The 27,305-nt window shown below is 41.6% G+C and overlaps 1 protein-coding gene across 6 annotated transcripts in view; it reads left to right on the plus strand.

Annotated features, from left to right (window-relative positions):
• The window catches only part of AKAP13 (A-kinase anchoring protein 13), a 440,963-nt gene that overhangs the window by 172,360 nt on the left and 241,298 nt on the right, over positions 1-27,305 (plus strand). For all 6 annotated transcript variants that reach the window (XM_077472410.1, XM_077472415.1, XM_077472413.1 and 3 more), the window contains 2 exons: positions 1,046-1,336; positions 24,163-24,346. In XM_077472410.1, coding sequence (XP_077328536.1) covers positions 1,046-1,336; positions 24,163-24,346 — 475 coding nt within the window. The remainder of the gene's footprint in view (positions 1-1,045; positions 1,337-24,162; positions 24,347-27,305) is intronic.

The raw sequence follows: 27,305 nt of genomic DNA on the forward strand, positions 1-27,305 counted from the left end.
ACGGAATACGAACATCGCACATCACCCTGAGCACACCATCCCCATTGTGAAACATGGTGGTGGCAGCATCATGTTGTGGGGATGCTTTTCTTCAGCAGGGACAGGGAAGCTGGTCAGAGTTGATTGGAAGATGGATGGTGCCAAATACAGGGCAATATTAGAAGAAAACCTGTTAGTCTACAAAAGGCTTGAGATGGGGTGAAGGTTTACCTTCCAGCAGGACAACAACCCTAAACATACAGCCAGAGCTACAATGGAATGGTTTAGATCAGTGATATGCAATTAGCGGACCTCCAGCTGTTGCAGAACTACAAGTCCCATGAGGCATAGCAAGACTCTGACAGCCACAAGCATAACACTCAAAGGCAGAGGCATGATGGGACTTGTAGTTTTGCAACAGCTGGAGGTCCACTAATTGCATATTCCTGGTTTAGATCAAAGCATATTCATGTGTTAGAATGGCCCAGTCAAAGTCCAGACCTAAATCCAATTAAGAATCTGTGGCAAGACTTGAAAATTTCTGTTCAGGCACTCTCCATCCAATCTGACAGAGCTTGAGCTATTTTGCAACGAACAATGGGCAAAAATGTCACTGTCTAGATGTGCAAAGTAGAGACATCCCCAAAAAGACTTGCAGCTTTAATTGCAGTGAAATGAGGTTCTACAAAGCATTGGCTCAGGGAGGCTGAATACAAATGCATGTTGCACTTTTCACATATTTGTAAAACCTTTTCCTTCCAGTTCAGAATAACAATTCTGTGCCACTTTGTGTTTGTAAATCACAAAAAAATCCCAATAAAATGCATTTACGTTTTTGGTTGTAACATCACAAAGGGTGGAAAATTTCTAGGGGTACTTTTTAAGGCACTGTATGTCAACGTCAACATATTTTAAAGGGCACCATCTTGATTTGTTTACTGAAAGGAAATTGTGAATGACTGCCAGGAATAATGAGAATTGGAAAATTGCTTAATTTACACCATATAGGTTGAATCCTCCATTGACTGTTTTATTTTATGAACCTTTTATTTATTTTCTCTTTCAGCTCACGGCTGTTGTGAGATTGTTACCGTCTCACTGTGTGCGTCCAAGAAAGGCTCGGTGGTTGTGTTGGGAGAGGAGAGCTTTGAATTCACCCATGATGAAGCATACGATTCTGCTCAGTTTCTAGTGGCCAATGCCACCAACCAGCAGGCCCTGAACTTCGCTCGGTTCCTGATCAGCGCGCAGCCACATCCGGGGGCTGTGACCATTCTAGATAAGAAGATCACGTTGGCTTTTAAACATCTTCAGTTGCCCAGTGGATGGAATGTTCTTGGAGAAACCCCTTTAACAGGTGAAGATTCTCAATATAAAATGAAATGTTGCCCTCATAGCAGTGCATTTTTGTTTGCATGCTAAAAGATTGAACGCGCAGTACTCATGAGATTTGATCAATGCTGTGTTCATTTGATTCAACTGGTAGACTAGTTAGACTTTAAGCGTGGTACACATGCTCTAAAACGTAATCGTACACAAGAGACGTGTGGCACTTCTAATCTCTCTGCCCTGCTTCTGAGACACCCCTTCCCAGTATACCGTAATTGTCAGCTGTGATTAATCAAAGCCGGCATTAAAGTGTTACTAAACCCACAACAGGAAAATCAAGTCTGTATATGCAGTAAAGCATGCTTCTTATACTCACTGTGGAACCTAAGGGGTTAATCCTCATTGTGTAAAAAGGCTTGATCCTGTTTTCTCTGATCCTCCCGTCATTCCACTGTCCTCTTATAGTTTCCTGATAACACAGAGTCTATGGTGTCAGGCTGCACATGCTCAGTTTGGTGTGTATCGCTAGAGAGGGTTTTTTTTTCTCTTGGGAGGATGCATGTGATCAGCACAGGGCTAATCGGCACTATCCAGACAGAGGGTCAGGGGTCTTTCAGTCTCATCAGATTGTCAGAAAACTCCTACAAGCGTTAACCGACACGATAAGTTGCAAGACTGCTATATACTGCTGATGAGAAACGGTATTAAGCTGTTTATATTTACGAAAATAATTGCATTTCTGTGTATTGTGGGAGACCAGATATAGTGAATGCAGGCTGCTGGGTTTAGCAACACTTTAAAGTAGATTCAAAAAAGAAGTTGAGGGCTCTAGCTGTCAAAAAAAAGTCAATATTTCTAAACAAAACTGCTTCAGGCCACAATTATACTATGTAACGTTGTTACTTTTGTATCTTTTTGTTCATTCATTCATCTGCAGAAAGAAAATCATTGTTGCAAGACAATATCATACAAAGAGAGCCGTGTTTGTCCTTAAACAAAATATGTATTAGCTTGTTATCTTTAGTAATGACACAAATTATTGCAGAATAAACCATAGCAGAAATGTAAAAATTACTCTGGTCCACGGGGGTTGAATAGGTGTGAGAGGTGAAGTTGTTAAAGGTTTTTACATCAGTCAACCAATAGTGATGGTGTGCAGGCGTTAGAAGAGCCACTTGTCTTTTTACATATCTTAGGGACTGTAGCAGTGATTGTTCCAGCTTTTCCAATTGTATGGGGAGAACCGATTCCCCCATACACACCTTTGGGGAATCGCTTCTGCTGAGCTATTTTATTCAGACAGTGGGAAACCTTACCTGCTGACAGAAGATAAAGTTCAGTGTTGCTGGCTATAGCCAGTGGCACTGATCATTTGGGTTAAACCCAACAGGCTGGTTGTACACAAGTTGATCGATAGCTAGCTGATACATGGATTGAAGTTCTGTTAGTCTCTGCTGAACCAGCAGAGAATTCATAGTGCTAAAACTTTTTATAGTGCTATTAGTATGTGTGTGTAAGTATGTGTGAACCCTTAACTTGTAAAACAACCCATTTGGTGCAAAATAAAAATTACAGACAAAACATTTGTGTGCATGTATGTGTGTACATACATACATAATACATACATACATACATACATACATACATACATACATACATACATACATACATTACCCAGTCCATATCAGTAGAGCAGTGTAATGTCAGGATTCCACGTCATTTGATGGAAAGGAAAATTATCAGCCTACAGAGGACTGAATTCAAAGACATCCTGAAAATCAAAGTGAAAAAATGATGCAGCAGACTAGTCCATTTTGTGATTAAAAAGTGTTCCTTTGATTATTATTTTTTTAAGCAGTGTGTGTGTGTGTGTGTGTGTGTATTGTGTATATATATATATGTGTGTGTGTGTGTGTATATATATATATATATATATATATATATATATATATATATATATATATATATATATATATATATAATATATGTGTGTGTAATATATTATAATTTTTTTTTTTTTTTTAAATAGTGATCACATAATCTGTTTCAGCTGCATAAGGAGCTTATAGAACAAAACAAATGGAGAAACAACAGAACACTAATGTTCCCAGTGGAGGACTGTGCGGGGTGGTCTGATCAGTTGAGGACAGGCAGGCTGTTCTCCCAGCACAGGCAGATAACTGATCAGGCTGGGATGGATTTGCTTCTATGCCTAACTTGGTTAGTTTGAAATAGAAAAGCAGAGGGACTGGCAGGATCACCAGGGGTTTCACACAAAGGAAGCAGTCTGTTGCAGAATAAATTTTGGCCTAAATTTATGAAGAAATTTGTATTTTTACATTTTTATTGGATATGTTTTATAGCAGAAACAAAAATATTTTTGGTTTAATATTCATTTTTTATTTTTTTTGCTTATATCCTAAAAAATGAGCACAGCAGTGATCAAATACTACCAAAAGAAAGCTCTATTTGTGTGAAGAAACCAATATAAATGTAATTGTACGTACAGCATTGCATGACCGCACAATTACCAATTAAAGTAGCGCAGTGCTGAATAAGAAAAAAATGCTCTGGACGTGAATGGAGTAAAATCTGCCAGAGGTCAAGTGGATAACGAATTGGCTTGTTAACGAATATAAAATGACTTCTGTAAATTCAAATCAGTTTGGAACAACAAATCTAAAAAAACAAATCTGAATATACTAGACAAATTCTGAAAATGAATCATTCTAACATAACAAAATATTGAAATGATTTACCTAACCAATGAAACTGAAACAAAACCGATTATTCTGTCTTGCACATCTCTAGGTATGGGTACTTTTCATCTGCACATTATTATATTACAAATGGTTTATTACAGTGTTGGGTGGAGTTTACAACGCAGTAAAACCTTGAATTGAGAGTAACTTGATCTGAGAGCGTTTTGCAAGACAAGCAAAATTTTTCAATACATTTTGAGTTGATAATCGAGCGATGTCTTGATATACAAGTAGCGTCATGTCACAACTGAGTAGAGAAGAGATTTGCCTCTAAGTGTAGCAATATGTTACATTGATGAAGGTACAACATTTAGAAACTCACGTGGTTGAGGATTAAAACAGGCACATCGAAATATGCAGGCATCCGGGGTAAATCTGTCCACATAGACCGTCCTCAACACCGCCATCGACATCATCCCTTCCACACTGCGCTCCACGAGCGATTCAAGCCTCACTTTCAGATCACTCTACGGCAGGGTAGGCCTCCTGGTCACAATTTCAGGCTACCGGCGGTGTGGAGGATGGTCTATGTGTAGGGTTGCCACCTTTTCTTCAAGCCAAACACTTTATTGGCACAGTCCCAGTAATCCTATTCCCCGGAGGATTGGTATAGAAGGGGACTTTGGGGCTCTGATTAAATTGTCAGAATGGCTGCATAAGGATAAGAACTTGTGCCTGATGAACAATAACTAGTCATGTTCCCCCCGCCACCAGCTGAGCAAATGGAGCCCAGAGCCACAATCTAGTCTGGATCATGTGTTCCAGACAGACTGAGACCCAGATACATGATTCAAAATGACTCAAAACCAGTACTGTCCGGGTGAATCCCAGACAGGTGGCAACCCTATCTATGTGGCCAGCTTTACCTCGGATGCCTACATACTTAGATGTGCCTGTTTTAATGATTAACCATGTGGGTTGCTAAATGTTGTACCTTCATTAAATGTAACCATATTGCTACACTTAGAGGCGCCTTTCTTCTTTTATACTCTGTAGCTCCTGCTGGATTTTGCTTCTAATCCCCTTGTGGAGGCTGCCATTTGTGGATGGTCATTTTATGGTAACGCAACCAATCACATTAGAGAATTGAAAATAAGCTATGGTGCTGAAACCCTATGTTTGTGCAACTCTGTGCATACAAATATGTGCTTCAAATATAACCGTGCTAGCAAAATATTGCTTATTTATATCTATATACAGTGCTGGTCCTGCCGTACCGTACAGTGCTGTATATATATTCTACTAATATTATAGATATCACATACATAAAAATTGAAAATAAACAAAAAATTACAATTGTGCAAAATTACTGTATAAAAGTGCAAATCAACAGTCCTATAAAATATCGTGCAACAACCTGTGCAAAAGATGCAAAAAATTTGTGCCTATCACATTGCTATAATCTTTTTATATGGACTATAAACTGAAGGACTTATGAATAAATGGTTGTGGAAGGAATCCTCTGAGTTTTCCTTGTTTCTTATGGGAAAATTCGCTTTGCTATACGAGTGCTTTTGATTACAAGCATGCTTCCAGAACCAATTATGCTCACAATCCACGGTTTTACTGTATCTGATTTAATGTATACATTATGGGAAAAAAACAAAAACCCCACTGGTATAATTGCCAAAAAAAAAAATCATAGTGAAGTGTTTTTATTTTGTAACTGTGAAGGTAAATAGCTCATAGATTATATAAAGCCGGGAATTTTGTCACTGCATACCTACTGCATGCTACAATGTGAGTTTACTCAAGCGTGTCAATTCCCACATACCATCACTCTAAGTCACATTGCTTACAGCGTTCACAGGGTCATAGAATGAATCTTGTGCTGTGAGCGCTGTGATGTGTTGTGGGAACTCCTTGGTGGTGATTGCTGAGTCAGGGAACCTGCAGGTTTTCAGTGTCAGATAGGGATTATGGCAGGTGTGAGCACAGGCTTAAGGGGCCACACTGACGGCTTACTTCTCTATTGGGTGTGACAACTTCATTATTGGTTGATTGGCGGTAAACGGCGGCTGCAGTTTGGGAGGTCACATGTCAGGATTAAGGAGTGAGAAGATACTAATACTGTATTATAGAAAGCAGATGTTCACAGCAGCCACGTGAACAGTTTATTTGCATTTCTCAAATTTGCAACATTTTGTCTACAAAAAGTTAATTGCACGGTTTTTTTTTTATAAAGTCAAGATAGCCGCTCTCCTATTGGTGTATAAATCAGTGGCGGCTCCCAGCCAATCACGGAGATCACATGATCATAAACCCCACCTCTTGGCATCTGCAACCTTTTAAAGGGCCGGGAGGCACCAGCACATAAAGGTTAAAGGTGTTGTATGGTTACAAAGTACACTTTCATTTTAGAAGCTCAGGATTGTAATAGCAATACGGCTTACTGAAAATGCTGTGAGTGCTGCCTGTGTGCTGGCCCATTCTGCCTGTGTGCTGGCCCATTCTTTCCACAACTTCTCTGGATCTCTGCATGCTTTGCTGCTTCTTCTCTGCGGGTTACTTTCCGTTTTCTAAGGACTAAAAAACCCATGATACCTTTTGCTGTGATTTCTGGACGGACTTCACCTATTGAAATTCCTCCTCGGTAACGCTCTAGTTCAGATTCGTTTACAAACTTTAAGATCGTACAGAGTTGAAGGAGTAGGATAGAAATAATTGAATCACAATGTGGAATTGCACATATGATTTTATATTTTGATACGCTTTAAAGTCAATGGGCATTTATTTCTTGTTCAATGGTGCCATTTATCTTCAAAAGGACGCGGTATGAATCCTTGAGCTGCTAATGCTTGACACAATCTCGGGAATCTCTCACAGTCTCCGGGAGCCATTCTTGAGCCTCGAATATGCTGCATGTAAGCGGGCGTTTTAGCAAACTGACAGGTTAAACAGTTGTTAACTCCAGTGATCACACCAACGGGTTTCACTGTTGCATAATTAATCCTGATAACTTAAATGGGTTCCGCAGCTGGGGAAATTTGCTCACTCAAGGAAGCTGCAGCTAATGGCTCCTACACACTATAAGAAAATCAGGAAAAAACATTTTCGTCCAAAAAATTTTCGTATAGTGTGTACACATCTATCAAATGTATGAAGGTAAAAAAAAACCTTCAGCCTTTAGAATGACTTTAAAAGCCCTTACCAGTTTAGATCAGTTTAGCATTACACAGGAGGTTGGGCCCTAAAATAATTGTTCTTGCTCCGATGTTCGTGGTGATACCTCACATGTGTGGTGCAGTCACAGTTTACATATGTGTGCGGGACTGAGGTGTGCATTCGCTATTGCGTGTAAGCACGGTGGGGAGGGGGGGGGGGTGGCAGGGGTGCTTAAGAGTTGATTTTTAAAATGTTTTATTTAAAATAATTTTTTTTTTTTTTTTGCTATGAACATCACTTCTGATAGCATACGCCATGACAGGTCCTCTTTTTAGAGCGGTTTGCGGTCTATTGGACCCCAGGTGTCTCCTCTGGCCTCCAAAGCATCAGATTATACCAAGATCAGTTTAAGCTATTGCTTTTCCAAGCTGGTAACGATTCGTTTCATGAGACTGAAACCGAAAGTGAACAAATCCTCGTCTCTTCTGGTTTCTGACGTTTCACTGTGTTTTTCGAGAACTGGATGCTGCCTTATCTTGTGACAATGACACCTTAAAGTGGGTGGGATGTATTAGGCAGCATGCGAACATGCGTTCCTAAAGTTGATGTGTTGAAATCGGGAAAAAAAAATGTGTAAAGATTTGAGCAACTTTTGATGAGGGCCAAATTGTAATGACTTGACGACTGGGACAGAACAACTCCAAAACTGCACCTCTTGTGGGATGTTCCAGGTCTGCAGTGGTCAGGACTGACCAGTAGTGGTCCAAGGAAAGCAAAAAGGCCAACTGGTGACTGTCACAGCATCCAAGGTTCATTGAGGTTCAAGGTTCATGCAGGTAAGGAACAAAGGCTGGCCCATGTAGTCCAATCCAATAGACGAGCTACTAAATTGCTGAAAAAGTTAATGCTGGTTCCAAAACAAAGGAGTCAGAACACACAGTGCATGGCAGGCTGTTGTGTATTGAGCTGTGTAGCCGCAGACTGGTCAGGGTGCCCATGTTGACCCGTGTCCACAGCCATAAGCACCTACAATGGACATGTGGGCATCAGAACTGGACCACGGAGCAATGGAAGAAGGTCACCTGGTCTGATCGCCTTTTCTTTTACATCATGTAGATGACCGGGTGCGTGTGCATCGCTGACCTAGGGAGGAGATGGCACCAGGATGTACTATGGGAAGAAGACAAGCCGGCAGAGGCAGTGTGATGCTTTGTCTAGTGCAGCCTTTCTCAACCTTTTCAACACAGACGAACCCTTGAAATTGTTCTCCGGTCTCAGGGAACCCCCTACTAAAAATTAGAAATCTACAACTCATGATACATTAGTGTGATGGTCAGTGGGAAGAATGGTCCTTACACTTGTGGTCATTGGGAAGAATTACCTCCTTACAGAGAGATAAAAAGATCAATGGTGTCAGTGGGAACTTATCTGAGAGGTAGAAATTGCACAATGCTGAAGGAACCCCTAGCAACCTCTGGAGGAACGCTGGCTGAGAATTACTGGTCTAGTGGATTCCATGCCTCGATGGGTCAGGGCTGTTTTGGTGGCAAAAAGGGGACCTACTTAATACTAGGTGGGTGGTCATATTGTTATGGCTGATCGGTGTATATTATTTTGTGTTGCTGTTCTTACAACAACATGTGCTATTAAGATTTTTGTCACTTCCGTTTGCAGAACTTTATATACAGATCACCAATGTTTTTGCACTTTTTGCAAATACAATTATTTTTATTTTTTTTAATCTGCTGAGCCGGCCCAGTGAGTGAAATAATTCATTCCGTTTCATATGTTTTCAGTGACCTGCACTAAACTGAAATCCAGCGGGTGGTTCTGTCACCAGATGCTGCACGCACGTTTCGTCAGTTTACAGCAGCTCAGCTGTCTAAACAGCTTGGGCTCCCATCTTTATAATCGCCTTGAACTTCACATGTGTGGGACTGCTGCACATCATGCAGCTTTAGACAGACGAGGACGTTTTCAAACAAGCAATGTAGCAAAATGCGGCCGTCTGTATTTACACTATTTTCAGAAAACAGTACAAGGAGTAAAATGAATGTCTTCTCTGCTGTATGTTCTAGACACTGCGCCTTTCTGCGGGAGCTCCCTTTATATTTGTTTGCACAGGCACTGCAGCTTGTAATGTCACATGCTACCGGGGAGGTCATGTCAGATTTGTTAAAGTGACATTTAAAACATCAAGTCTGTTTATTATTTGATGAATTGTATATTTTGTTTTTATAGTTTGTCATGCAGAGCAAAGTAAATCCAACATTAGTTAACATTTTTGAAGAACTCCACCAGGTACCGCTTGTACTTTTTTTTTATTTTATTTTTTTATAGTTTGTACTTTAGTAACGCAGAACTATACAGCATCTGAGCACTGCAATCAAAAAAACGCGCTATGTAATTCATTTTTGGTATTCAAAGCAGACCTAGAAACCCCCCCCTAGCATTTCTGGCAGTGGCCATCTTGAGTAAGGGCATTGGATTCATGTAGCATCTACTTTGTGGAATCCATCTGCCCAAGATCTAGCATGCAGGCAGGAGGAGGTCGCTTGGCTAAGAAAACCCCTCTTCAAGACTCTTGGGATGTATGACATCATTTGCCTAGGCATGGCAACCAGGAAGTAACTGAAAAGAATGTAAACAAAAGTTTAAAACAAATAATTATGATATACTTTCTTATCTAGAAAGATAGAGGAGGACAAAGCGGGATTATTACGGTGCTGATCACTTATTTTTGAAGAGAACCCTGGGGTTCTCTTCAAAAATAAGTGATCAGCACCGTAATAATCCCGCTTTGTCCTCCTCTATCTTTCTATTCAACTACTTTGGGATGAGGTGCCTTAATAATTTTTTGCTCTGCCTGATTTTCTCTTTTTCATTATACTTATCTATTTACCAATGAAAGCAGCATAAGGATTAAAAATAGTGAGAGGGTGAAGTTCCGCTTTAAGTGCAAGTCCACTTTTATATACAAATGTGAGGACCCCCCAGCGTTTGTGTAGCACCCTCCTACTCGGAGCAGGTTGCTAGGTAAATTTAGTTTAGCTTATCTGTAATCAGTGGAGCCAGGGTTGGTTGATCTAACCTGCTCAGTGTTGCACAGGTTGCTGGTCTGATTGCTTCCCCCCTGGAAGGTTCTGGAAGTGCAGTGGCAGGTAGAGAGCAGCTTGAATATTTAGGGAGACCCAGCCAAATCCCTAGTGAGTTGTGCCCAGAAAGGGGCTGTGCAGTCCACAATTAGTTTGGAGCACTAAACAGGGGGCTTTTGGATCCTGGGTAGCCTTGCCTGAGGAGTACCTGTTTAAGGAGTTCTTGCCCTTGGTGCAGTCTGCTTGAGATGCTGCCCAAAGTTCAAGGCACCAGCCATGGCTTTTGCTGGGTGGAGCCCTTGTCCTGGTGTTTTTTTTATTTTTTTGGTCTAGAGAAGCACTCTGAAGGATGGCAGGTAGAGACTGGATGGAAGAGGGTTCAGTGATTGGTGTTATCGTAAGTCTCTGTCTCCCTCACTAAGAGAGTAGCTTTAATATTTATGGGGACCCAGCCAATCCCTGGGAGGTGTGTGCAGAAGGGGCCAGGGCAGTTCATAAATAGTCAGAAGCACAAGAGAAGGGGGCCTTTGTATGCAGGGTAGCCTTGCCTGAGGAGTCCCTGTTTGAGGAGTTCTGCCCCTTAGTGCAGTCTGCTTGATTGCTGAGTGTTCGAGGTACCAGCCATGGCTTTTGCTTAGGGGCCCAATCCCTAAAGTCTTGAGTTTCCTTTCTTGTGTTTTTTCTTTTGGTCTGGCGAAGTACCCTGGAGGATGCCAGGTAGATGCTGCACGGAACAGAGTCCAGTGGTTGGTGTTATCGTGAGTCTGCATTTACCTAAGTGAGCATCCTGAATATATATGGGGACCCAGCCGGTCCCTGGAAATGTGTGTCCAGAAGGTGGCTGGGGAGACCATAAATAGTCTGGAGCACTGGATCAGTGGGCTTTTAGATCCTGGGTAGCTTTTCCTGAGGATACATCTGTTGGAGGGATTTTGCCCCTCAGGGCAGTCTGCTGAGGATTCTGCCATTCAGGTCAATTTCATGGCTCTAGCTTACGAGGTGGGGGGGGGGGGGGAGTTGTATTTGGTGTGGAGGAGCACTTTGGAGGATACCTGGTAGAGGCTGGATATAAGAGGGTCCAGTGGTTGAAGGTGTCATGAGTCTTTTTCTCCCTCACTAAGGAGCACTCGGTGAATATCTGAAGGTGGCAGCTGATGCTTCTGAGGCCTGTGAGTACTGACCTATGTTCTATGCCTCAGAGACTGTATGTAGTTCTCAGTATTACACAGAAGCTAGCTTCAGTGCTTCTCATAACAAGTAGAGACTTTGTGAAAGTCCTCCGCCAGTATAGCAAGAAGAGTTCTCATTTTACTTCAGTTCCTTTGGGGTATCCCATGCCTCCCCATACCTATCCAAGTTCTGCTCGGCAATAAAAATACAAGAGATACCCATAGACAGTGTGTGTTCTAAGTGGGGATATGGAACCATTCATACCGGCAGCTCCTGCGAGGGTAGCTCTGCATATGTTATGCGTTCCAATTTATATACTGTACCTAAAAATTATTTTTACATCATGTATTTCCTTTTTGGCTCGTTAACATGTGCTCTGATCTCTGAAAAGCAATCCGTGTTTGGATTTCTTTTCAGAGAGCATTTGACAGGCATTAAAGAGACGTCCTATACCACTTGAACCCCACACTAGCATTCCACAACTGTGTACAATGCATTAACTTGAATGGGTCACGTTCGGCAGCTATGATGCCCGAAAGCAACAAGGGGTGTTATTTCTACTGTGGCATGTGTACATTCCCAGGCACTGCCTCTGCAGCTAAAGGGGGAGCCGTTGAGAGGCGGTAAAAACTAATTTCAACTGAGGGATTTTACCACCCCACATGGGACTGCAAGCTGTTCTCAACAAAGTGCAGTTGGAGAGACAAGTTGGGGACAGACTGAAGGAAAAGGGCATCAAGTTACAATGGGACACCCAAGCCTTAAGATCTTTAACATTTTGTTAGGACACGGTGTTCAAATTGAATCTTCTTGCACAGTACAGACAGGATTATTCATGGTAAACATTAAAGTGATATTAAATGCTTCATTTTTTTTTCTTTTATTACTTTCAGCAGCTGATTTAATCACTTACTCAGCATGCAACTTCTTTTATCTTTTGATTCTTGACTATGTTTCAGTTTAAGCTGGTGCTGTGACTGCCGCCCAATGGAGGCCCGTAATGCAGGGCGCAGGGGCCCCAATGGGTTGTTTTTTTTTAACACATGATTAGAGCCAGAGGTACTAATAGACTTCAAAAAAGGTTGGACTCGTGGCGCAGTTCTCTCAAGCCCATCCAGTCGTGTGACAATGGCGAATGAATATTCCCTATTGTCACATAGATTCTCCTGAGACCCATTTCCCAACTGGCTGAAAGGAAAAGCAATCCTATTGGCCTAGGAGGAGGAGGAGGGAGGAGGCGCACGGCCGCTGTGATGGGGGGGGGGGGGCACGCGGGTGACCCGACCAACCCACGGAGGGGAGAGGGGAGGGTATGGGCGTGGTGAGGGTGTTTGGTGCATTGTTTGCCACTCCCCTCCCCAAAATATACCACCAGCCGCCTCTGCCGCAGGTTTTCAGTTCAGGGTGGCTCCTTTCTCTTGCACCGCCCTATAGAATCAAATTCCCTTTGACCTTTGAAGGAAAGCAGTTTTTCTATGCCTCGAACAGTCGTATATGTTTGCCATAATAATTATTAGCAGAGGCATGTATAGACACAACAGTGCTCACACCAACTAATTATTATAATGCCAAGTTAGCACAGGCTGCAAATTGTTTTGTATGTCTATTGTTTATCATTGGAGTTCTGAGCACTTCTTAAAAGAACTTTAGAAAAGATTTAATATCAAGTGGTTGAAAACCCCAACATATACTCTCTGAAGTGACTAACCTCCTATGATACACAAAAATGAAACCAATCCTGTATGAGCTGTACTTGTTTATCTGCAGCAATGCATGCGTAAGTTGCACCGGTTTGTCTGCAGCCCTCTATTCTCTATAGCTGTTCAGAGTCCAGAATTTGCACAGGATCTATAAACTTTCAAAAGCAGGGAGGCAGGGATCTGATGTTTCAGAGTGCTGGTTTTCAGTGAAGGGAGGCCCTGATGGAAGGGAAGGGACCCCCCCTCCCCTTCCTCACAGTACACAGGAACGATGCATAGCTGTGGCTGTGAATCAGATCACTGCCCCATCACTTTTTTTATTTCTTGGTGTCACGAAAACCTGTCAAAAGTGACTTGTGTTGATAGTGGAGCAACGAGGCAGCAGACAGAAATTTTTTTTTTTAAGCATACATTTAATTAAAAAAAAAAATAAAAATTTTATTGTTTCACAAATACAGAAATATACAGCATACCAAATTTGAACACAAAAAAGGGAACAGAGAAAATAAGTGACCGTAAGACCCCTTTCACACTGGGGTGTTTTTTTAGGCGTTTTTCAGGCGCTTTAGCGTTAAAAAAAGCGCCTGAAAGAAGCCACAACTGCAATCCCAGTGTAAAGGCACGAGTGCTTTCACACTGAGGCGCTGCGCTGGCAGGGCATCAAAAAAAGTCCGGCAAGCAGCTTCTTTGCAGCGCTTTTGGAGCGGTGAATACACCGATCCTAAAGCGCCCCTTCCCATTGAAATCAATGGGAAATGCCTGCAAAACGCCTGAAAAGTGCTTTTGGCAGCAGCGCTTTTAACCCTTTATTTGGCCACTAGTGGGGATTAAAAGCGCCCCAATAGCGCTCGAAAAACGCTGGTAAAGTGCTGCTAGTTTAAGCGGCACTTTACAAACTTTTTTCGGGTGCTGATATTGTGAAAGGGCTCTTAAAGCACTCGGGCTTTCACATTGGGATTGCAGATGAGGCTTCTTTCAAGCGCTTTACAGGCGCTTTTTTTAATGCTAAAGTGTCCGAAAAACGCCTGAAAAACGCCCCAGTGTGAAAGGGGTCAAAGTCCTCTTGATGCACTACCACCATTCAGATCACGGCTACATGTTCACTGATTTCCATCAGTACATATTATATAATCCAGTGCATGAAGTTGCAATGGGAGAATCAAGATGACAAATAGCTCATAGCTTCATATCATGAGATACAAGCTTGTATCCGGTTAATCTGGTGGTTTTATGGCCTGTGGATTTAGCCGGGGGACCAGACCTCTTCAAATTTGTTAGGACAGCCTCGGGCTTCGTATGTTAGAACTTCATGAATAGCCATTGGGTTAAAGTGGGAGCAGTTTGTGATTTCCACTGAGTAATTCTAGTGTTGGCGTAATAAAATAATAAACGGGGAAGAGGTTTAATGCAATTGGGCAGGGTATCATCATCTAGGTACCCCAATAGACACCAGGAAGCAATACATACAGTATACATACAATATACAGTATCTCACAAAAGTTAGTACACCCCTCACATTTTTGAAAATATTTTATTATATGTTTTCATGTGACCACATTGAAGAAATGACACTTTGCTACAATGTAAAGTAGTGAGTGTACAGCTTGTATAACAGTGTAGATTTGCTATCCCCTCAAAATAACTCAACACACAGCCATTAATGTCTAAATGCTGGCAACAAAAGTGAGTACACCCCTAAGTGAAAATGTCCAAATTGGGCCCAAAGTGTCAATATTCACGCTGAGGGAGCCGACGTGTTCCCTCGGCGTGTCTTCCGGGTATCGCGGCTCCGGCCACTCACAGCATGCGCGCTGGAGATTTCTTTCCAGCAGGGTCCGGCATGTGCCGCTGCAGTCATCGGCGCATTGCGAAGATAATATCACCTAAACCGTACAGGTTTAGGAGATTTTTTTTTTACCTACAGGTAAGCCTTATTATAGGCTTACCTGTAGATTCAATTTATTAAAATGACTGTACAACCGCTACAAAGGCAGTGCTTTAAAATAATGGTGGCCACACAAAATATTGACACTTTGGGCTGAATTTGGACATTTTCACTTAGGGGTGTACTCACTTTTGTTGCCAGCGGTTTAGACATTAATGGCTGTGTGTTGTGTTATTTTGAGGGGACAGCAAATTTACACTGTTATACAAGCTGTAGACTCACTACTTTACATTGTAGCAAAGTGTCATTTCTTCAGTGTTGTCACATGAAAATATAATAATATTTACAAAAATGTGAGGGGTGTACTCACTTTTGTCAGATGCTGTATATTGGGTAGCTAGAGCACCTAACCAATAAAAGTAACAGCTGTTGACCAGAAGGAGCGTATGACCGGGCAGTACATACATACCACATAGTAAAATGTACCATCCTCTCCTAAATCATTTATTTTATTAATTTATGTAAAACCTTTAAACACCCCCCCCCCCCCTCCAAAAAAAAAAAAAAACCCTGTTTGCTGCTTTAAAAAGTGTGGCTCTGTCACTCCTCCACCCAGAGAGGGGACCTCCTAATACAGGAGGTGTATTACTGGCTGGATCACACTGTGAAAAAGAAAATAGCTCAAAAAAAGAAAACTAGCGCAGCCACCACATCGAAATATTGGTAAGCTGCAGATTAATGTAAGTAAACTGGCAATGCCGGTTATGTCCCCTGTGGATTTTCTGAACGTTTGTCTGTAAATCTGCCTACAGACTTCAGGATAAAAACTGAAAACCGAGTGCCAAATGTTTTCAAGTCCCTGACACTTTACGGGTGATAATAGGAAGACATGCGGTGTTCAGTACCTTTCGGGGCCAAATAATCCCCCTTTGTCAGAGCTTGAATAATGTCACAGAAATATCTATTGGCCGTTATTAAAAATTAAAAAAAAATCCTGTAATATGTCCCTAGAAGAAAATGAATATATGCAAGGACAAAGTCACCCCCCCCCCCCCCCCACAAAAAAGTTAGGCTAATCTGCATGCTTGTCCCCTAAGCATAAACTCCGCCTCCTCTCAGCACAAATCCACCCCCTGCTGAACCTCTCCCCCCCCCCCCCCAGCACAAACCTCTACCCCTCAACTTCCCCCTCCGTGTACACATCCTCTCCCCCCACTCCAAATCCCTCTCCCCCACTCCAAATCCCTCTCCCCCACTCCAAATCCCTCCCCCCCACTCCAAATCCCTCTCCCCAGTACAACCCCCCCACCCCCCTAATTTCCCATCCTAGCACAAATGCCCCCAATCATTCCTACTAGCACAAATCCCCCCCCACCCCCCCAAAAAAAGGTTTCCCCCTCCTAGCAAAATAACCCTCCCCCATATCACCTCTTCTACAACAGACCCCCAAAATTGCCCCACACAAGTCCTCTTTCCCCCAACACAAATCCCCCTAAATCACCACTCCTACCACTCCCCCAAATGTCTCCTCCTAGAACAATTTTACCCCCTGTCACAGTGCCCAGGACAGCTTCCCCTTCTGCCCACCCCTTGTCTCAGCCCTGGATGTGATAAATGTGCTGGTGTCAGGGTTCATAATTGCCATTACAATTTCTTCTACAAACATTCACATTTGCATTAAGCCCTTCACTGGCATTCCTGGTGCTCGCCTACCTTACCCATCTGATCGACTTTCCCTACACACATATTCTCAGAGGGAAAGTCGGTAAAGGTTGGAGAGGGCCTACAGGCATTTGTTCCCAATTGGTCTATAAACGGCTGGATTTGACAAATGATCTTTTTTTTTTTTTTTAAACCAGTAGATGCCTATACCAATCAGATTGCCAATGGGGACGTGGCATGCTTCAGTAAGGTGGAGGTTCACAAGACAATCTGGCAGAGCCTGGTGATGTATTTGAATTTTTAGATGGAAGCCAGCTTGTGTTTTAGCTTCACTGATCCTTTCTAATGTACACTCACATTCTGTAGTTCATTGTAATGCTGAGGATGTGGAATGTGGCCTTATGACTCATTATATCCAGCCAGCTGTTAAATGGAGAACGGCTACAGAACTGGCTTTCTTTCAAAATACACAGGTGATCTGAAGGCAGGAAAATCCTAAAACTTATTTCTTTCTTTGTTGTCGCAAAGCTCCCGGTTATACGGCTATCTCCTCTGTTTCCTATTTTATAAAAGGTCTTCTGAATTATTTAACCCACTCTCATTAAAATGCACCTCTGGCTATGAAAGCGTATTTCCAAAAACTGCGGAAATGTGAAATTTTCAGAACTGAACGTTTTACAAAATAAATCATTGAGGACTGTTGACTGTATTATTAAAGTAGAACTATTGGCAAAACTTTTTATAACCCGTCAATTTTTTCACCATCTGTGCCCCATTGGGGAAATTTCCATGAATTTCCTGTCCCATATCCAAACGGGAAGAAATCTCTGCAAATTAAGGGAATTTCTTGGGGACCCCCAGGTCACCAAAACTAGTCCTCATTGGAAGATTACCCCTCTATTATTTTTCTGGGGTCAACTAAAAATTTGGGATTTTCTTTTACTTTCAACTATATCGGTAAACAGAGCAAATAGGGTGAATCTCCTTAATGGGGGCACAGACAGCAATTAAAACAGCCAGGGGTTCTAATCCCTCTCCACTCTAGCCAAAATCCTCAAAAATAAGTTTTGCCTTGAGTTATTATTTAAGACAAGTGGAGTTTTTGTTGCATAACTTATAGCAGCCTTTCTCAACCTTTTTACCCCAGGGGAACCTTAAAATAATTTTCGGGTATCAGAGGAACCCCTGATAAAACCCATTCATTGGGGGTCAGTTGGAACAATGCCCCTTACTTTGGTGGACAGTCAGAAGAATGCCCCTTTTTTACAGTGGTGGTAACAATGGCCCCCTTACAGAGAGCTATAAAGATCATTGGCGTCATACCAATGGCTCCTCCAAGTGACATTGGCTTAGAACTATGTAGGCATCATCAAACAGGAGGTAAATCGGCCAGAGCTCAGGGAACCCCTAGCCACCTCTGGAGGACCCCTAGGGTTTCACAGCACCCTGGTTGAGAATGGCTGACTTAGAGACATTTTGTTAGCAGCACTCGGGGGCAAATGCCATTTGGTAAAATTGTAAATGTAATAAGTTTACTAACCATATATAATCTTTATACCGTCTTCTCTTTATAGCCAACTTTTTTTTTTATAATACTGGATTTTTATGGCGCTAAAAGTTTGCAAAGCACTTTAAAATATAAATGGGAGACAGTACAGTTACAATACAATAAAATACAAGAGGGCCCTGCTCCTGAGAGCTTACAATCTCATAGAGAGGGGCAAGTGGTACAAAAGGTATTAACTGTTATGGGTGAGCCGATGGAGGAATTAAATGTTCAGTTAGGTGGAGGTGGGATAGGCTTCCATGAATGAGTTTTCAGGGATGCTAAAACTCAAGCTGCCCTCCATCTAAAATGCTTCCATTTTATTTTTTATGGTCTGTTGCGGGCTTTGAAAAGTTCACTGAGAAAAAGCGTTCCCCACAATCTTCCTGCATTCCTAATGCTGCTTGAGCGCTAAGTACCATTTTATATGCTTAGCTGGGGCAGGGCTTTAGGGCATTTTCCTTGGATGATATACTCGTATTTGGCAAAAGGTATTGGGAGGTCTGAGCTGGTTGTTATAATAAGTAGGGTCTTACATTTTTACCACCGCCATTGGAACTTTGGGTAAAAAAAATACCCTCCTGGGAGTATAGCACATTGAAAATAATGGCAGCCTGGTTGTTCAGGATATTGGATGCTAATCTCAAATTCTTGCTGTTTATGCCCTAGGCCAGAGGCCGGCAAACTTTTTAAACAAAGGGCCAGTTACTGTCCTTAAGACTTTAGTGGGAGGCCAGACTGTGGCTATTGGGAGTAGAAAATGTCTCCAGCTTGGTAGTCAGTGGGAGTAAGAAAATTGCATAACGCCTTTGGTCAGTAGGAAGACAAATACTGCCCCATCAAGGATGTCTGTGGGAGTGCCCCATTGTTGGTGTCAGTGGAAGAAATGGTTCCCTATTGGTGCCAGTAGGAGAAAAGGACCCCATTGTTGGTGCCAGAAGAGAAAAATTACCCCATTGTTGGGAGGTGTAGTGCACTATTGTTGGTATTAGTAGGAGGGATAGTGCCCCACTGTTGGTAACAGAGGGGGAAAATGGTGCCTCTTTATTGGTGGGGGGAGGGGGGAATTGGGCCTTGTATCAGTGGGAGGAGAACAGTGCCCCAAGGGCCAAATAAAGGCCAGCTAAGGGCTGCAGTTTGGATACCACTGCCCTAGACCTGTGGTTCTCTCAACCTTTGTGAAATGGTCCCAACATAAAAAAAAAGTATACTTATTGATGTTAGGATTATATAGAGTATACAGTGCAGCATTTAGTAATATACAACATACATAGTGTAGTACAACAGAGTGCAGGGGTCAGGACTTTTTTTATTGCAAAGTCAGGAGTAAGTTACCTCTTATATTGGTGGTCAGTGTGCCCCCTGACTATCGTAAACCCAGGTCATCCATGAGCATCAGATGTGAGGCATAACAGGATGTAGGCAGGGCAAAGGGGGCAGCTGACCTGGTCCCCATCATTGTTGTGGGGCCCAAAGCAGCTGCCTCATACTTGCCAACTATCCTAGTTTAAATTCCCCTATCCCTTGAAGTTTTAGTCCTGTGCTGTGTCCCAATATCTCAGTGTAAATTTCTGTTGCTGCTGCCCTATTGCCATGTACAGATGACTCGCCTGCAGACCCTGTGTTTACATGTAAATAACCTGCTTCGATATGTAAATAGCGGCGGCATTAATATGTAAATAGTCGCAGACTGCATCACTGATATGTAAATAGAGGCAGCATTCATATGTATATGTCCCCCTGAGGTCATATCTACCATCACTTCTGCTGAATGCTGCCCACTGGGGGAGGTAAAGGAGCATGCTTGAAAGTCCTGCCTACAACCATGGTCATTAAGCCTAACATCAGCCTATTCTGCAAAGATAAGCAAATTGGAGGTGGAACCCATCTTCAAAAGAACACAGCACCCTGAATTTTGGTGCATCGGATTACGCACATCTCAGCCGATGCATGAGGTGTCATTAACAATTAATGGCACTTCTGTGTATCTGCTAAAGGGCAGCGTGTCTCTGTGGTTACAGGAAAGCCATTTTGCATGTGTTCCCAACACACACAAACGTGAACACAGTCTATATGTCTCAGTTACATTGGTAGTCAGTGTAAATCTTCTCATTACATTGGGGCTTGGTGTACAATCCTTCACACTAGTGGCCGATGTGAAGGCCCCCCTTACATTGGTGGTGAGTGTAAATCCCTCTTTACATTGGTGGTTACTGTGAATGCTCCTATTGCATTAATGGTCAGGGTAAATCGCCATTACTTTAGTGGCCAGTGTAGAAACTCCTCTTTTTATATTGGTAAAAGTTAAAAATCCTCCCTTACACTGGTGGCCCATGTAGAAACCCCCTTTAAATTGGTGGTGAGTGTAAATCCCCCTTATATTGGTGGCCAGTGTAGACATCCCCCTTTATTGGCTGTTGATGAAAAAAAAAAACATTTCTTTGGTTGTCAGTGTAAATACTTCATAACATTGGTGATCAGTGTACATTTCCCTTTATATTGGTGGTAAGTGCAGAATTGCCCTTACACTGGTGGTCAGTGTAAATCCCCCCCTTTACAATGGTCTTCAGTGTAAATCCCCCCTAACATTGGTGATCGGTGTAGACGTGTCACCTTACATTGGTGGTCAGTACAAATCTCTGTGACAGTGGTTGTCAGTGTAAATTCCTGCTTACATGGAGCTCATTGTATATTCCCCCTTACACTGGTGGTTGGTGTAAATGCTCTTATTACATTGGTGTCAGAGTAGAAATCCCTCTTTTCTATTGGTGGGTGGTGTAAAATCCCCCGTTACATGGCGGTCAGTGCAAATCCCCCCTCACATTGATGATCAGTGTAAAGCCCCATACACACTATCAGATTTTCTGCTGATTTTTGTCTTCAGATTCACCAAAACCATGTAGTGGAAGGGCCTGCCTGATTGCATACAAATTGAAACTCCTAAGGTTTGACCTCATATTATATGGTTTTGGTAAATCTCAAGGAAAAAATCAGCAGAAAATTTGATAGTGTGTATGGGGCTTTTATCCTCCCTCAAATTAGTGTTCATTGTAAAGTCCCCATTACATTGGTTGAATCCCCCACAATAAACTTGCCAGAGATTTCCAGCTTTGCGCTACATGATTCAGAATTTGTCAGTGTAATGCCTCCCAACTAATCCCATCTCCCCACCACAGCCACATCAACCCCCCAGCATTGCACTGATCCAAGGAGTCCTAGGATTCCTAGGAGTTTTCTGTCTATTGATGGGTCCCCCCACCACCTCAGTCTATGGTTTGCAGGCAGTGAGGAGATGATATGCAGTAACCTCTAGGAACCAATCAATGAGCAGTAATAATGTCCAGTAACCTCTAGCAACCAATTTGTGAGTGGTATAGATGTCCAGTAACCTCTAGCCATCAGTCAGTGTGCAGTGTTGTTCTACAGTAATCTCTAGCAACCATCAACAAGCAGAAGTCATGTGCTGTAACCTCGAGCAAACAATCAGTGAGCCCAAATGTGTGCTGTAACCTCTAGCAGCCAGTCAGTGAGCGGTAATGATACACTGTAACCTCTGGCAAAAAATCACAATCGCTGCTTGATCTTATTCAGTAAACTGATTTTGAGTCTAGCTGCTATTTATTGTATATCTCAAAGCATGTGGCGAGCGAAATTGCATGGAAGAGGGGGCCCAGAAAATGTTTTCCCAGAGTCCAGTCAATAATAAAGACGGTCCTGGATGTAGGTATTTGCAACCCACCCTCCTTGGTTGTAGCTGAGCAGTTGAAAATCTTGCCCTAGGCCATTTATTCAGAGTAGTTTTGTAACTGTGTATATCCCTAGTTCAGTATCACATACAGCAGCTTTAGAAGGATAACTCTAATGCCACGTACACGCAATCGGAATTTCAGCCAGCAAAAGACTGATGAGAGCTTTTCATCGGAAAATGCGACCGTGTGTATGCGCCATCGGAATTTAGCTGGCCGAATTCCCATCAGCAAAAATTTGAGAGCATGTTCTCAATTTTCCTGATGGAAAAACATTCTGAAATTCTGATTGTGTGTATGCAATTCCGATGCTCAAAAACTCACGCATGCTCAGATTCAACTACGAGATGGAAGCTACTGGCTACTAGGTATTGAACGTCCTTTTTCTAGTCCCGTCGTACGTCACCGTGTTCTTGGTGGTCGGAATTTGGTGTGACCATGTCTATGCAAGACAGCTTGAGTGGAATTCCGTCGGGAAAACCATCAGACCTTTTCCCGACCATAATTATGATCGTGTGTACGTGGCATAAGAGTTGCCATAAAGAAACCAACCTCTGCATGCCTCCTTACTCTGGTGTGCCCCCTGACTATTGTGAACCCAGGGCACCAAAAAGCATCAGATGTGAAGCGCAGAGGTCAGTTCTCTGCAACCCTCCCTCCTTAGCTGCAGCCCAGAAGTTGAAAATTCTGCCCTAGACCATTAATTCAGCGTAGTTGTTGCTAATTATCACGTATAGCAGCTTAATACAATATCTGAGTTGCCATAAAGAAACCAACCTTTTCAAGTGGTGCAATGAATCCTTGTTATCTAGGGCTGCAACTAACGATTATTTTCATAATCGATTAGTTGGCCGATTATTGTTTCAATTAATCGGTTAATAACCCTTAAAAAAAAAAGTGTGGTGTATAATTTTGTTTTAGTTATAATTTATGTCAAGTTTTAAAAAATGGTACTTTATTCTTAAATGTCTCTATGCAGTAGTAAATATAAATAACCAACTATATGGTTAGGGAGAATAACAGACAGAAGAGATATACTGTGTTTATACTATTAGAGGAGATATACTGTATATACTATTAGAGGGCGAATCTGGTAAATATCATCAGACTCAGAGATCAATTTTTTATAATTAAAAACAGTCTTCCTTCAAAAAAAATAAATGTAATTTTAAGAACGGTCGCTCCTTTTTTTTTTTTTTTTTTTAATCGTTAGTGGGGTCAAATTGAGGTTCATTTTCAACCACAGTGATGGGAAAATTTGGAAATAGAAAACCGCTTGGTCAAAGAAATTTTCAGACATTGTATGTGGTTTTCATTCAGAAATTATATTCATTTTAAAAACAGAATGTTAAAAACAAGTGAGAATTTCAAACATTCTATCATTCAGCGAATGTACAACAATTTTTCCTCTGAATATTTCCATCTGAAAATTGATCCGTGTGGCCAGCATAAGGCTCGGTACACACCTATGTGGTTTGTGTTTTGATCTGTTTCTGTTGTGCTTTTTGCTATGCATTTAAATTTTTGCACGCGTGATTTTGCTGCGATTTTGCATATTTTTTTTGGCCAATTTGTTGTTGGGCAGAATAAAAAACGCAAATTGCTAAAAAAACACATTACATGCTTCTCTGCAGCTTCTATTGAAGTATATTGAACCAAAAAAGCACCGCTTTGCGTGAACGTGTCCCATAGGAAATTATGTAAATAAACTGTAGTGCGTTTCTGCAAAAAAACACATAGATGTGAAACAGGTCTAAAATGTTTAGTAACCTAATGGGGTTAAAAAAACTAAAATGAGCTCTTTATAGTACAAAAAAAAAGCAGATGATCACTACTGTAAGGGGGTTCATTTTTTTTTTACTATAGAACTGTGAAAGTAATATTTACAGTAGCGATTATTTCCTCTCTTTGTACTATAAAGGGCTCATTTTATATATTTTTTAACCCCATTATGTTACTGGCCGATTAATCGATTATGAAAATAGTAATTGATTGATTTCATAATCAATTAGTTGTCGATTAATCGATTAGTTGTTTCAGCCCTACTTGTATCTCTTGAGATGATCAGGAATGATCGGGTCAAAAGGATTTACATTACCCATATAAATTGTACCTAAGAAGCAAACCATGGGGTATCAAGTTGTAGTTAAAATGTTTACTTACCCCCCTGTATTCTCTTTTAGATGGCGAGAAGCAGGAAACATTGATGCACTTTGCTGCAAGGCTGGGCCTTTGCCATTTGTCAAAATTTCTTCTGGATCAACCAGGAGGGAGAACGGCTTTGACGATTTCCAACAGTGACGGCGCAACACCTGCAAGACTGGCCATTGAACGAGGCTTCAGGGAGTTGGTTCAGCTGTTCTCAGAGTACGTATATGCTTTGAATTTTTCTTGTGATCAGACATACAGTTTTGTAAAGTGCAGTTACTTATGATTCCGATAGATACCAGTCAAACAGATATGGTGTGTTGGCAAAAATGTTATACCTCCAACTGCGTATATACATAGTTACATAGTAGGTGAGGTTGAAAAAAGACACAAGTTCATCAAGTCCAACCTGTGTGTGTGAATATATGTCAGCATTACATTGTATATCCCTGTATGTTACGGTTGCTTAGGTGCTTATCTAATCATTTTTGGAAAATATCGATGCTCCCCGCTGAGACCACCACCCGTGGAAGGGAATTCCACATCCTTGCCGCTCTTACAGTAAAAAACCCTCTACATAATTTTAAGATTAAACCTTGTTTCTTCTAATTTTAATGAGTGGCCACGTGTCTTGTTAAACTCCCTTCCGTGAAAAAGTTTTATCCCTATTGTGGGGTCACCAGTAGGGTATTTTATAAATTGAAATCTTATTCCCTCTAAAGCGTTTCTTCTCCAGAGAAAATAAGTTCAATGCTCGCAACCTTTCCTCATAACTAATATCCTCCAGACCCTTTATTAGCTTAGTTGCCCTTCTTTGTACTCGCTCCATTTCCAGTACATCCTTCCTGAGGACTGGTGTCCAGAACTGGACAGCATACTCCAGGTGCGACCGGACCAGAGTCTTGTAGAGCAGGAGAATTATTGTTTTATCTCTGGAGTTGATCCCCTTTTTAATACATGCCAATATTCTGTTTGCTTTGTTAGCAGCAGCTTGGCATTGCATGCCATTGCTGAGCCTATCATCTACTAAGTCCTTTTTTTTATCCTAGGTGTCCCCAGAGGTTCTCCCCCAGTGTATAGATTGCATTCATATTTTTGCCACCCAAATGCATTATTTTGCATTTTTCTACATTAAACCTCATTTGCCATGTAGTTGCCCACCCTATTAATTTGTTCAGACCTTTTTGCAAGGTTTCCACATCCTGTGGAGAAGTTATTGCCCTGCTTAGCTTAGTATCGTCCACAAATACAGAGATTGAACTGTCTACCCCATCCATTTTTCGCCACCTTCTGAACTCGCCCTTGTAGCCAATTTTCAGTCCATGTACTTGCCCTATGGTTCATGCCATCGGACCTTATTTTGTACAGTAAACGTTTATGGGGAACTGTGTCAAATGCTTTTGCAAAATCCAGATGCACCACGTCTACGGGCCTTCTTTTATCTAGATGGCAACTCACCTCCTCATAGAAGGTTAATAGATTGGTTTGACAAGAATGAGTCTTCATGGATCCATGCTGATTACTGCTAATGATACCGTTCAAGTTACTAAAATCTTGTATATCGTCCCTTTATCATCCCCTCCAAGAGCTTGCATACTATTGATGTTAGGCTAACTGGTCTTTTCTCCAATCAGCTGGTACCATTCCAGTCAGTAAACTGTCAGTAAAAATTAGGAACAATGGTCTGGCAATTGCTTGACTGAGTTCTCGAAGTACCCTCGAATGCAAGCTATCTGGTCCCAGTGATCTATTAATGTTAAGTTTCCCAAGTCTACTTTTAATTCTGTCCTCTGTTGACCATGGAGGTGCTTCCTGTGATGTCATAAGGTGTCATAAGGATAAAGACTGCAGTTTTGGTTACTGAAGACCCCCCCCCCCCCTCGATTCCCTTGTGAAGACTGAGGAGAATAATAAATTCAATACCTTCACCATACCCCCCCCCCCCCCCCCCATTTGTAACCAGATGCCCTTCCTCATTCTTTATGGGGCCAATATGGTCTGTCCTCCCTTTTTTTACTATTTACATAAAGAATTTCTTGGGATTTATTTATTTTTTGCTCTCCTCTGCTATGTATATTTCGTGTTCTATCTTAGCCGCCCTAATTGCACCCTTACATTTCTTATTGCATTCTTTATAAAGTCTGAATGCTGATGATGATCCCTCACAACCTTGTATTTTTTTAAGGCCTTCTCCTTTGCTTTTATATGCATTTTTACATTAGAATTAAGCCATCCAGGACTTTTGTTCACTCTTAAATGTATTACCCAATGGGAGGCATTGGCTAATGCCCTTATTTAATGTGCTCTTAAAGCAAACCCATCTCTCTTCCATGTTCTTTGTTCCTAAGATTTTATCCCAATTTATGCCTTCTAGCAAGGTTTGTAGTTTAGGGAAGTTGGCTCTTTTGAAATTCAGTGTCTTTGTATTCCCCTTATGTTTCCTAATTGTGTGATTTATACTGAAGCCAATTGACCTGTAATTGCTGTTTCCTAAATCACCACATATTTCAACATCCGTAATCAGGTCTGTATTGTTGGTAATCAATAGATCCAGTAACACTTTATTTCTAGTTGGTGCGTCTACCATCTGGACCATGAAATTAACCTGCAAGACATTTAGGAACTGACGAGCCGTAGACGAATTTGTGGTTCCCTCCGCCCAGTCTGTCTGGATAATTAAAATCCCCCATTATAACACTTCACATCCTCGCTGCTTGTGATAGGATAGGAAATCCATATCCCCCTCCTCCCTCAGGTTAGGGGCCCTATAGCATACTCCCAATAATATTTTCCCCTTATACTTTCTTTTTCAATGTAACTCCTAGGTAGGCTTGGACTGGGAATCTTCAAATTCTTACATCGGCTTTAGCGAAGCTACTCATCTTATATTAAACCTGATTATGTTCAAATAGTTCAGATAAATACAGACAACTTAAACCCCTTCACCCCTAAGGGTAGAACAAATATTAATGCCTAAGCACAATTTAGCAACTTTGACTTTTCTTAGTAAAACTGTACATATCATCATAACTACTTTGTGCATCCAGGTAGATTATACCTCGTTTCTTTCAGGACAAATTGGGCTTTCATTTGTTGGTAAATGGTAATAGATATCTCCTTATTTTATTTTTTTTCATTATCAAAGGAAATCTGTCCAAAAAATAAATAAAAATAAAAC

The sequence above is a fragment of the Lithobates pipiens genome, unplaced genomic scaffold (genome assembly GCF_037356315.1).
Source record: "Lithobates pipiens isolate NorthernLeopardFrog02 unplaced genomic scaffold, aLitPip1_a1.2 Scaffold_8, whole genome shotgun sequence".
Lineage (NCBI taxonomy): Eukaryota > Metazoa > Chordata > Amphibia > Anura > Ranidae > Lithobates > Lithobates pipiens.